At 40.7% G+C, this 13,069-nt stretch overlaps 1 protein-coding gene and 3 non-coding genes across 4 annotated transcripts in view; 3 read left to right on the top strand and 1 right to left on the bottom strand.

The window, feature by feature from the left end:
• The window catches only part of LOC148506864 (transcription factor HES-2-like), a 98,362-nt gene extending 96,933 nt beyond the window's left edge, over positions 1–1,429 (bottom strand). The window contains exon 1 of the mRNA XM_088446018.1: positions 1,380–1,429. Coding sequence (XP_088302144.1) covers positions 1,380–1,385 — 6 coding nt within the window. The 5' untranslated portion in view covers positions 1,386–1,429. The remainder of the gene's footprint in view (positions 1–1,379) is intronic.
• A 304-nt stretch (positions 1,430–1,733) lies between these two features.
• Positions 1,734–1,807, top strand: TRNAT-AGU (transfer RNA threonine (anticodon AGU)). The gene has a single exon. It is a non-coding gene; the product is annotated as a tRNA-Thr (tRNA).
• A 3,271-nt stretch (positions 1,808–5,078) lies between these two features.
• TRNAL-UAG (transfer RNA leucine (anticodon UAG)) lies at positions 5,079–5,160 on the top strand. Its single transcript has one exon. It is a non-coding gene; the product is annotated as a tRNA-Leu (tRNA).
• Positions 5,161–9,388: 4,228 nt separating this feature from the next.
• On the top strand, positions 9,389–9,470 carry TRNAL-UAG (transfer RNA leucine (anticodon UAG)). The gene has a single exon. It is a non-coding gene; the product is annotated as a tRNA-Leu (tRNA).
• Positions 9,471–13,069: the final 3,599 nt, after the last annotated feature.

Genomic DNA, 13,069 nt, shown 5'->3' with positions numbered 1-13,069 from the left:
CTTTAAAATAATATGCCTACAATGTACCATAATAGGAATACATCTAATACAGTAATCCAGCAGTAAATTGTTTCCAAGGAACACACCAAAAACAGTAATACTTCAGTATATTATTACAAAGGACATTGGCCCTCATTCAGAGCCGTTCGCTATTTGCGGTCGCTCGTTTAAAAACAAGGGGTGGCTATTCAAATGATCCGTACGCACATTGCAGTCTGTTCACACCTCTAAGTCTGAACGAGCGAGCAAAACATACGCTCGTTTATTTGTTAAAAACGCCCCCTGGCCGCTCGCATCCTACGTCATGTCCGCTATTTATTAGATTAATCGAGTACATCGACCAGCGTATGAACTGCTCGCTATTCTTGTGGTTGGTGTTTGCTACCACAAATTTGCGAGCAGTTCTGGCTATAAAATAACCCAGTGACGTGGTCAATGACGCTGCTGTTTTAATTATGCACACCCATAAAACGCCCGTTTTGACCTTTAAGCACGCCTGCGTTCGGATCTCCACTCCCCATTTTCAAGCACCTTCCCCTGTTACCACCCACATACGCCTCATTCTGTCACTCAAAATAGCAGGCACTCGCTATATTGCGTACCAACGATTTTCGGCCGCACTGACTGGTTCGCGCATGCGTACTAAAAACCGTACGCATGCGCAGATGTGCAAACATCGCTCGGAACGAGCGTACTGCCGCTAACGAGCGGCTCTGAATGAGGGCCTTTATTAGTTATCTACTATCTTCAACACAAGCGATACCCTTCTTCATTTTGCTCAATGGAAAGAGATATTTAGAGACTTAAAATAGCTGTGTTAAAGCCATAATAATACTGACTTATATACAACTGACTGATACTGAAGCTTACCTTGCAAATTCATCTTCACCACTGAGGATATATATATATATATATATATATATATATATATATATATATATATATATATATATATATATATAGTATTGCACCCTGAAGTAAACTGTAATTAATGAATAGTGACGTTTAGTATGTTTTTTTGGGATCCATCCATTAATATATTACATTAAAGCTATAATTTGTTTAGCCTTGATGGTTATGCTATTGTATATATATATTTATTGTGTATATATATATATATATATATATATATATATGATTCATACAAGTGTTGCCTTATGGGTTTAGCACATTAGTCTATTTATCCGGAATCACTATATTGTATTCCTAATATAACCTGTAAACTTAATATATCAATACCAAGGAATTGAATTTATTCTTGGTCCTTAAAAGTGTCATTTTGAGTGTAGTGTAATCTGAGAATGTTTTAATGTATTTGATTGTCAATAATATAGAAAAAGAACAACGTTTAAAATCTATTGAATTGTTTGGTTACTTACCTTCATTTCCACAGGGAGGTTACGTGTCCTATGTCAGCTCCTGTAAGGAAGGAAAAGATTGCAGAGGTTATTATTTGCTAAATACAGGTAAAGAATACTTTACATCTAACTATACACACTATCCACTGGGCCTACTCAAGCAGGCCTGTAAACTCACCTAGCAAAGCAATTAAAGCTTGGGTGGAGGCATTGCTCCTATTAACCCCAATATAAACAAGGGGTTACATTATTATCTTACAATTATTTATTTTGCCTTAAGCTCTAATGCCGGCAGAGCAGAGGAATAAATAAAAACAAAAAAAACAGAAACAAAAAAAAAACAAAAACCATGGAGAGGGCTACACACATACATCTGGTGCTGTGGCTTAGTTGGTTAAAGCGCCTGTCTAGTAAACAGGAGATCCTGAGTTCAAATCTCAGCAGTGCCTATGTTTTATATTTTTCCTGAAAAAACAAAAAGATCAGTCTGGAGCGTAAATACTGAGAAACCAGATTGATCAATGTTTCTTTATCCGGCAGGAACAGTAATGAACAGTCAGCCTTTTACCTGCCGAATATGCTACCACACTGATTCTTAGTGGCACACTGGCCCATGAGTTACGGGGGCCCAGTCACAGCCTCCCAACTTGCAGGCCCATCCTGTACCCACAGTTGTACACGCATGGGGACCAGCAACAGAATAAGGTTTGTGGTGGACATTAATATTGCTGTGTGTGTGCTTTGTTGGGGAATTGAATCACTATAAAATGTGTGAGGGTGGGTGGGATAATACCAGCGCTGCACAGGCCTGTGCAGGGCCCACCCCCTAAACACATGATGTCATGACATCACACCAAGGGGGCAGGGCCACCAGCAGTGATGTAACGTGGAGGGGGTCGAGCGGGACACGAGCCCGGGGCACGGCCAGCCACAGTCCTGGGCAGTGTGGTTCGCGGCACTACACACTAATACAAACACACTGCTGCTGGTGTTATAGCAGCCATAGCAGCCAATAAGAGTCAGACAGACTCTCATTGGCTGCTGCACCCTGGGCCGGAGCCAGGCTGGAGCTGAATCATGAGCTCCGCCTTCTGGCTCCCACTGTGGGTGAAGGAGATGTTATGATGTCTCTCCCGTAGAGCCAAGCGGGACGGGAGGAGCGAACAACGGCCAGCACAGGAGCAGGGATTCTGGTAAGAATAATTTGGTCTGTGTCTGTGTATGTTATGTGTAGGAGGCACTACTGGGGATACTGCATAAAGGGCACTACTGGGGGCACTGTATAAAGGGCATTACTGGGGGCACTGTATAAGGGGAACTACTGGGGCACTGCATAATGTGCACTACAACAGGGGGCAATGCATAAGGGGCACTTCTACAGGGGGCACTACTACTGGGGGCATTGCATAAGGGGCACTACTACTGGGGGCATTGCATAAGGGGCACTAAGGTGCATATGGATTGGAAAGGAATGTTCCCAGAGTGATTAGAAACGGTGGTGTGTCATGTTGACACCCCCCCATTTTTTGTGGCCACGCCCCTTGCGGTATGTGGCCATGCCCACCTTTTTGGCATAGTGGGGGGGGGGCTCCGTTTTTCATCTTGCCCTGGGCTCCAAATACAATAGTTACACCACTGGCCACCGGGCTCTGGGAAGTAGAGAACTGCCCGAAGCATCCTGAGGACCTCATGGACGCTTTGCGGTAGCGCTACTGCTGCAGGGTACTGTTCCAGGCAACCTGCAGGCCCTATGCAGGTGCCGTGGGGCAGTGATGGTGCTGCCCCCCAGGGCCCTTCACCCTGCACAGTCACACAGGTCACACAGCCCTAGCTAGGGCCCTGGACAATACTAATATAATGTATGTGCTGGTTGTAATAGAATGCATGCGTGGTGGAAGGGAATGACAGTAATATAATGTGTATCTGTGCTGGCATTAATATAATGTGTGCGCTGGTAATAATATAATGTGTGTGCTGGTAATAATATAATGTGTGTGCTGGTAATAATATAACGTGTGTGCTGGTAATAATATAACGTGTGTGCTGGTAATAATATAACGTGTGTGCTGGTAATAATATATTGTGTGTGCTGGTAATAATATAACGTGTGTGCTGGTAATAATATAATGTGTCTGCTGGTATTAATATAATGTGTATCTGTTCTGGTATTAATATAATGTGTGTGCTGGTAATAATATAATGTGTATCTGTGCTGTTAATAATATAATGTGTGTGCTGGTAATAATATAATGTGTCTGCTGGTATTAATATAATGTGTAGCTGGTATTAATATAATGTGTGTGCTGGTAATAATATAATGTGTATGCTGGTAATAATATAATGTGTCTGCTGGTAATAATATAATGTGTATGCTGGTAATAATATAATGTGTGTGCTGTTAATAATATAATGTGTATGCTGGTAATAATATAATGTTTGTGCTGGTAATATAATGTGTGTGCTGGTAATAATATAATGTGTGTGCTGGTAATAATATAATGTGTATGCTGGTAATAATATAATGTGTCTGCTGGTATTAATATAACATGTGTGCTAGTGTTAATATAATGTGTGTGCTGGTATTAATATAACATGTGTGCTAGTATTAATATAATGTGTGTGTTGGTATTAATATAAAGTGTGTGCTAGTATTAATATAATGTGTGTGCTGGTATTAATATAATGTGTCTGCTGGTGAATGGAAATGTAATGTTTGTGAGTGAGTGAGTGAGTGAGTGAGTGAGTGAGTGTGTGAGTGAGTGTGTGTATGGGGGAAGGGTGTGGGTGACTTTCAGACTATTAATTGTTAGTGCCCATTACCTATATCCAATCGCACCAAGGGGCACCTGGAAAATGTAGGGCACATTATTGTACACCTTACCCTTGCCTGTCTCTTGTATGACACCGCATAGGGGAAAATCCCCTATAAGTGGAAGACCAGCAGTGGCATTCCAGGTCAGTTTGTACAACGCTGACATCTTTTTTACATTTCTCATGAGTTTGACTTAATATAATATTTGGTTGCCCGTTATCTCTATCCCTGGGTGCTGATACAATATTAGTGCCGTCTTATACCAGTCCATTGGTGGACAATAAAAATAAACAAACATTCAGAAGGTCATGAATGTCGATTGTAAAAGGTCGACATGGCCATTAAGTCGACCATCACCGTGTAGACATGTATTTCGGTCAACATGGTTAAATGGTCGACACAGTCAAGGTCGGCATTTAACATGTCGACACTAAAATGTTGTTTTTATTTTTCAGGATTTTAAGGGTTAGGCTTAAGGTTAGGTTTAGGGTTAGGCTAAAATAAAAAATTTCAAGTGTCGACATTTTAGTGTCAACATGTTAAATGTTGATCTACAGTATTTCACTGTGTTGACCATTTAACACTGCCGACCTAAATACATATCTACGCAATGATGGTCGACCTAATGAACATGTCAACCTTTTCACTGTCAACATTCAGAACCTGTCGATCTTAGTACTGTCAACCTATAATACCATACCCTTGCCGTCATTGTTTATATTTACCAAGCATCTCATCCTTTAAATGATCATGCCACGTTGTGTGGGTGGAACATTTTACAAACTATCTGCTAATTTATGTTTAATGTTCATGGCTTGCAAGGCAGTGAAGAATAAACATTTTCTATGTAGGAGTGGGAATTTGTCTGTGATGCTCTGTCTTAAGGACAGCAGCAGCCACCATCAGTTGGTAGTGTGGCCGAGCGGTCTAAGGCGCTGGATTTAGGCTCCAGTCTCTATGGAGGCGTGGGTTCGAATCCCACCACTGTCAGTGTATTTTTTTATTTCTCAACCCTAAATGGCAAATATGTATGAATGCACTGTTATTATTTTAAAACTGGTTCCTCTCTGATGTCCTTATCAACTGTTAGGGCCTAAGCGATATAATGGAAGCCAACTGTTGGAAATTACGTAGATAGGGGAAAAATTCTGTGCCCAATGAAAAAGCTCACCAAAGGTTAACAGTTCCATAATATGAATATGTGTAGAAAGTTTGACAGCTTCAGTGCTTCTCCAACCGTTAATTCGTAGAGTGTTTTTGGGGTACCGAGAAAAGAAATATAGGGTACACCGTGTAATGTAAGTGATACAATCATCCAGTCATCCAACAAGTGGAATGTTCACCATTTGGTGTAGAGAATTGCGCCTTAGGTAAAATTGCACCGATACCGGCTGGTGGTCGCTGTTTGCAACGTTGTCTCCTGGAATTAAAACTTTGAATTGCTTGATAAAACAGGAAATTAACAATGACGATATAAAAATGATTATAGATAATATCAAATAATGAAAATAAAAAGACTTGCCTCAGGAAGCAGTGATCTCCGAAACACGTTACACCTAAATTGTGAAGTTAGTTGAATCTTTATTTTCTTTGCCAATTTTATATTTTTTACAATTATTAATTTTTATAATTTTTTATTATCTATAATTTTTTTTATATCTTTATTGTTCATTTCCTGTTTTATCAAGCAATTCAAAGTTTTTTTTACATGGCATAAAACTTAATTGCATATAATAAATAACTTTTTCTACCAATTGATACATTATTTATTAATAAGGGAGTATTGTATAGCATACACAATACAGGTTGAGTCTCCCATATCCAACATGCTTGGGACCAGGGATATTTTGGATAACGGAATATTCCGTATGTTGGAATAATTGCATATCATAATGAAATATCGTAGGAATGGGACCCCAATATACACACACAATGGATTTATGTGTTATATACACCTTATACACAAAGTCTGCAGGTAATTTTATACAATATTTTCAATAATTTTGTGGCTAAAGCAAAGTTTGTGTACAGAAATGAAATTAATTTATGTTTCAGATACACCTTATACACACAGCCTGAAGGTAATTTTATACATTATTTTTAATAATTTGTGCCTGAGACAAAGTTTGTGTACATTGAACCATCAAAAGTCCAAGGTTTCATTTTCTCAGTCATGCCAAAATAATTCCGTATTTCGGAATATTCCGCATTTCGGAATATTTGGATATGGGAGACTCAACCTGTACTTAATTATCCTCCTACATTCGAGAGGGCATCCCTACAACTCATAATACAGATACCGAAGGACATCAGGGTCCCAAATGAATGTCCAAAGCAAACATATGTTTGGCAAAGGGTCAAGGTATAGACCAATAAATACTTATCTGGTGGCTCCATCCTTTACAACAGAGAGCACAATGTTTGTCTCCCATTGTATTCCATATATCCATTGAGGACTACAGCTAGAATTCCAGGAGACCACATTGCAAACCTCGACCATCAGCAAGTGTCGGTGCAATATTACCCAAGATGCACTTTTCTATACCAAATTGTGAGCATACCATTTGTTGGATTCTTGTATTTATTGTTTCACTTAAATTACTCAGTGTACACTATATATATTTCTTTTCTTTCTCAGACACACAGTGCACTCTATTATTGAATGGTTACAGAAGCGCTGGCACTACCAATCTTTCTACATATAATTGTTTGAAATTAGACTTTTCCTATGAGGAAAGGGGCAGCCTCTGACAAGATTGCATTGCAGCAGTGAAACGCGTTGGAATATTTTATTATTATCTGGATACCTCTACACATAGGGGCCGATTATGAGTCAGACAAATATTTGTGCACAGGTGCAAATGGTGGGTTGTAGCATACAATGCATGCGTGTATGTAAGTAACACATACTTGGGTATCTCTGTCCTATTCTGAGTTAGCTGGAACTTGGTCAGATCTGTCCTTCCATGAAATTGGGCACTTTGAGGCTGGAACTACAACGTGTTCGCCCAGAATTGCCCTGAATTGTGGGAGTGTTATGGGTGTGTCGTGCACCTAAAGCTCTGTAAAATTACAAATCGCAAGCATGGCGAGGGGTAGCCTGTTCTGACGGATGTCTGCGCTTAGCGAGGGGCAGGTCCAAGTGCAGATACCAATGATGACGGTTGCAGCAGCGTGGGTAAAGTCAGCGGGCGGCACGGCTTTACACTTGCAGACGCGTGGTTATTCACATAAGCGGGACAGAATCTCACATTAACATAAGGTAGTGAATCGCGCTTCTGCAGCAGTCTGTGCCATTGTGTTAAAATGGCGCACTGAAATGTTGAATACTGGGATTGGTATGAAGGGGTAAAACAAAGGGGTTCTTCTTACACTCTATGTGGACATATAGATTCTAAAGAAACTCTCTGAATGAATGGGGCAGCACGGTATACACAGTCTTCATTGGCAATAGTTTATTGCCACAACAAAGTGCTGTAATTTCTGCACTAATGAACTTCTGGATTTACATGGAGCAGCAAGAGTATATTTATTTACAACACCAAATAGTCTGTTTGGACTTCATGTATTATTGAGATTAGCGAATGCAAGCTCACAGCAAAGGTTATGTGACCTCCCCCCCAACCCCACTCTCCAAGTCATTGGCTAACCCATCAACTACCCCCCGGGACATTCACTACCTACCCTACCAACCCCACATCGGCAGGGACAAAAACGTCTCACCTAGCCCAGGCAGCGGTCACTTCTACCCGATGTTTCCGGCTCCCAGGGAAGAGGTTGCCTTGGTTTCATTCCAAGATGGCCGATATAAAACTGTTTTCAGGTGCAGCAGTTTCACATCAGCCATCTTGGATTCAAAAAGAGACTAACTTTTTTATGGGAGTCGGCAACAGCAAGGAGGAGGTGATTTAGGTAGGGTTTAAGGCTGCCTATGATGGGGTACAGACGCACACCCTGTACACGTCTTTGATTATACACAGCCAGAAAATCTGCAATGTTGGGTTACTGTAATTAGCACTGATAGGCGCGACCGAAAATCACCGCCAAATGGAGACCCTCTTAGCGTCATGAAAATTGAAGTGATCAACAATCTCCTATTATTTTCACAGCTAATGGGCGGATTATTTTTTTGTTTCATTTACTTGAATGTTGTCATTTATTTGCGATTTTGGGCAGCAGTTTTTTATGGTCTTTTATTTATTTTCTATTATATACCCTCTAGATCGTAGACTCTTGCAAGCAAGACACTTTCTACTGTCGTCTCTTTCTGTAACTTACTGGTTATACTTATGTAAATATTTATGTATATCTGTAGATTTGTAAACTAATGTACTTATGTCAATTTGTTATGTTTTATTCTCCTTTGTACAGCGCTACCAAAACCTTGTAGTGCCATAAAACTAAAAGATGATGATGATGATCATTTTATAAAAATAATCAGACTTTTTAATGTGATTTTTTGTTTTCAAAATAAAATTTAATATTAAAGTTATTTTAGATTAGATTTTATATTATGATTATTGATATTATGAAGTTGTTCATTATTTTGTCCCTGTTGCCGATACAACATTAGCACCATCTGCTGTTTATATTTGCTTAGGATGTCCAATAAAGGATAATATTTTGCAAACTGTCTACCACATTTATGTTCATAGTTTGCAAAGCAGTTGAGCTCTGGAACAATTTTCCACTTAGAAGTGTGAAATCCTTTATGGTTCGTTCACACTGCTGTGGAAAAAAGCCTTTTGTTTGTGTTCATATTTTTTCATTTGTAAAATTCAATTTCATGAATTTAATGAAGCCCTTACCTTGATAAATTCTGTAAAACCTAAGCAGAGGTTTGTTTTCTTTTTGAGGCCAAGTATTGTACGATTCCGGGTCCCTGTTTTGTTTTTTGTTCAGATTTAAAAAATTTTTTAAAAAAACTTTATTTTTTTGCACCTCTATATCATCATTGACAGTTTATAAGACTCTTTGGCTAAAGTCAGAAAACTATAATTTTGTCACATCCTTTTGGTCTAATTCAGAGTTTTTTCTTTTATTTTATTAGGCTATTCTGTTTTTTTTTTTTTTTTTCCTGTGTAAGCTATTCACTGCAGCGGAAATAATAGTCCCAAGAGGGATGTAATTCTGAAAAATACCTTGTATATGTGTACTGTTAAAACAGCATGTTGGGATATTTTTATTTTCACGAATTTTGGAAACAAAAATCCAGAGAGGTAGCGTGGCCGAGCGGTCTAAGGCGCTGGATTTAGGCTCCAGTCTCTCTGGAGGCGTGGGTTCGAATCCCACCGCTGCCAGTTGTTTTTTTTCTTCTTCTCTCTCTAAATAGTATTCATGTACAAATGCGATGCCAGTACTACCCAATGAGTACTGCCCAATGAAGTGGTGGACCATCTCATAATAAGAGTGTCTTTTTATGGCCTAACAAATAGCAGACTACAACTGTTTGAAAGTGGACATGTGTGCATGTAATTTGGGATGCCTGTGTTTGACGCCAGGCCAATACAGCATGTTTATTTTTTTGTTTTGTTTTATAAAACTCAAATTATCATTAGTGAAAGCCTGTAAGACGGACAGTGCTGAAATACTGAACTGGTGGAAATTGGGATCGGAACTGAAGAGTGAGACCGTGCCCTTACACCTCAGTTTACAGTCTGTGTACAGGTTTATTTTCAAAATTAAGATCTGCTGTATGTTTGACATGAGCTTCTCCTATTCTTTGGTCATAGATTTGATGGCTGTGCCATACTTTTCACTTAGGGGCTTTTTGCTGTACACGAAGCGGCTCACGCACGTTGAACGTTCTATTTTCTCTGGTCGAAACGTCCATTGTCAACTATTTCTAACCCTACAGTGTATCTAATGTATTTTAGGCTGTGTCGGGCCAAATAAAGTCAGGGAACAGTCTGCATGCCGGCAAAAAATGGTTAGCGCATCAGTGGCACTGCATTCAATGGGAATGAGGGAGGATGTCAGCCTTGGCGATAACAGCTGGTGAGAACATGGCAAGTTGCCTGGTCCTTCTATCATCTTCAACATTCCGCCTTCTTGATCTGCCTCTCCTTCTCAAATTAATACTCTTATGATATGCTATTGCTGGTGTATTTCTATTTTTTAACGCTACCAACGTGTAAGCCAGCTTGTTCCATGGGAATTGTGTGGCGCGTTTCAGCTGATATATTTCGTCAAAATCAGGCGCAAAAAATAATCAGAGACAGAAGATTCTGGAATCAGGATTTTTCATATCTTCATCTAGTGTTCACACTAGCTCCGGCGGCAGGCAGGGCGCCGGAGCCAGGGAGGGCACCCAAAAAGGGGGCGTGGCCATTGAAAAGGGGGAGCTTTTTGCCTTCCAGAAGGAGGGCAGAGCGCAGCACCCCGTTAAAACAGCCTAGCGGGAACGCTATCTTCATCATCGTCACAGTGGTGAAGCTCTGTTCAGATATACAAAAAAAGAGGCAGCCATACTGTGTTGCTTTATCCAGAAGATGGTGCGTCTTTCCGCTAAGTGTTCAGCAGAGTGGTGCTCCTAATTGTGACTTACTCGTGGTACAGGGGTGGGGAACCACCCAGAATATGATCAGGTTATTATTATATTATCAGATATTGCAAATGTAATTTCATATCTTGTGTGTTTAAAGGCTGTCTCATAAACATACTTAAATCTACCGGAGATCGGTGTCTTTATTTTCTCTTGATCTAGTGCCCTCTATTTTATCTGTGTATTTCTATTATAACTATTCTAATTGTTTTTATTATTATTATTATTAATAATAATAAAAATAATAATAATGGAAATATTGGTAGTAGTACTGAAACAATTACCAACTGTCCAATGTCACACAATTAATAAATAAAACCAGGTATAATTAAGAAAGGTTGCAATATATGCAATACCAATAGGTATATTAGCCACTAGCCAGTAGGGAAAATTATTAACCAGTAACAAGTCTTCTTGATTTGGTAGCTCTTTGTAATGCGCCGAAAAAAACGCAGTCTTATATTATACAGCATAAGTGCTGATAACCAGCACATGCAACTCACAGAGGGCAGGGCCACAAAAATGGGGAAGGGATGGGGGGGGGAACTAAGGGGGCATGTGACCCGGGTGCCAGACTTGAGTGGGTGCCGGGGGAGAGGCTGCTGGGAGGCTAGGTTGCTGCTCTTGTGGGTTTGGAGCCGCATCCCGGCCTTGAGAGGCACAGGAACACTGTCAGTCTAATGTGGTGCCGGTCGCAAGCCAATCAGTAGTCGAGGACCGGCAGCCAATGAGTAGAGGCTGCTGGTCCGTGAGCTCCAATTGTTTCACGAGTGGTACCATATTACAATGACGGCAGTACTGACAGTTCCCCAGCTTATGGCAGCCCTGTCCTGCACCACCCCGAGCTTACCCACCGCACGGCCCTTGCAGGTAAGAGAAGGGAGATGGGGCTTAATGTAAAAGAGGCCTTATTGTGGATAATGTGTAAGGGGCATTACTGTGGCATAATGTATAAAGGCCATTACTGTGGCATAATGTAAAGGAGCCTTATTGTGGCATAATGTGTAAGGGGCATTACTGTGGCATAATGTATAAAGGGCATTACTGTGGTATAATGTAAAAGGAGCCTTATTGTGGCATAAAGTGTAAGGGGCATTACTGTGGCATAATGTGTAAGGGGCATTACTGTGGCATAATGAATAAGGGGCATTACTGTGACTTAATGTATAAGGGGCATTACTGTGGCATAATTGTGGTAAGGGGCATTAATATGGCAGAATGTGTTGTAAGGGACATTACTGTGTGGCATAATGTGTTGTAAGGGGCATTACAGTGGCATAATGGGTTATAAGGGTCATTACTGTGTGGCATAATGTGTTATAAGGGGCATTACTGTGTCACAAAACCACACACCCTTTTTGTTCTCTATGTTATATTTTTTGGGGGGGCACCAAAAATCCTAGTTTCGGCCCTGCAAAGGGCAACCCTTTAAAGTTTAATAAAGACTTAAGCGCTAAATACGAAAGGACAAAGGCCCTCATTCAGAGCTGCTCGTTAGCGGCAGTACGCTCGTTCCGAGCGATGTTTGCACATCTGCGCATGCGTACGGTTTTTAGTACGCATGCGCGAACCAGTCAGTGCGGCCAAAAATCGTTTGTACGCTATATAGCGAGTGCCTGCTATTTTGAGTGACAGAATGAGGCGTATGTGGGTGGTAACAGGGGAAGGTGTTTGAAAATGGGGAGTGGAGATCCGAACGCAGGCGTGCTTAAAGGTCAAAACGGGCGTATTATGGGTGTGCATAATTAATACAGCAGCGTCATTGACCACGTCACTGGGTTATTTTCTAGCCAGAACTGCTCGCAAATTTGTGGTAGCAAACACCAACCACAAGAATAGCGAGCAGTTCATACGCTGGTCGATGTACTCGATTAATCTAATAAATAGCGGACATGACGTATGGTGCGAGCGGCCAGGGGGCGTTTTTAACAAATAAACGAGCGTATGTTTTGCACGCTCGTTCAGACTTAGAGGCGTGAACAGACTGCAATTTGCGAACGGATCATTTGAATAGCCACCCCTTGTTTTTGAACGAACGACCGCAAATAGCGAACGGCTCTGAATCAGGCCCAAAGATTTTCTCACAGAGGCCAAGCAAATGTTGCCGCCATATTCCAAGCTGCAATTTTTTTTTTCAAGTCATAATCAAACTGGTTTTGCCTTTAGGGTACAAACTTCTACCTATTATTACCCCCTCCCTCCCACCCTCCATGTGTTGGCCAGTAGGAATTTCTCAAGAACACCAAATCAAGACCAACAGGGAACACATGGAAAGAGGACGTCCAACAATTTTCAAGATGTTCCACGTTAGTGAATGCCGAAGTATTGTACTATGTGGATTTTTATCTTTTCGCC

Source organism: Taudactylus pleione, unplaced genomic scaffold, assembly GCF_031769625.1.
Source record: "Taudactylus pleione unplaced genomic scaffold, aTauple2 ptg000393l, whole genome shotgun sequence".
NCBI lineage: Eukaryota > Metazoa > Chordata > Amphibia > Anura > Myobatrachidae > Taudactylus > Taudactylus pleione.
The sequence above is the reverse complement of the archived record's forward strand: the minus strand, read 5'-3'. Positions and strand labels throughout refer to the sequence as shown.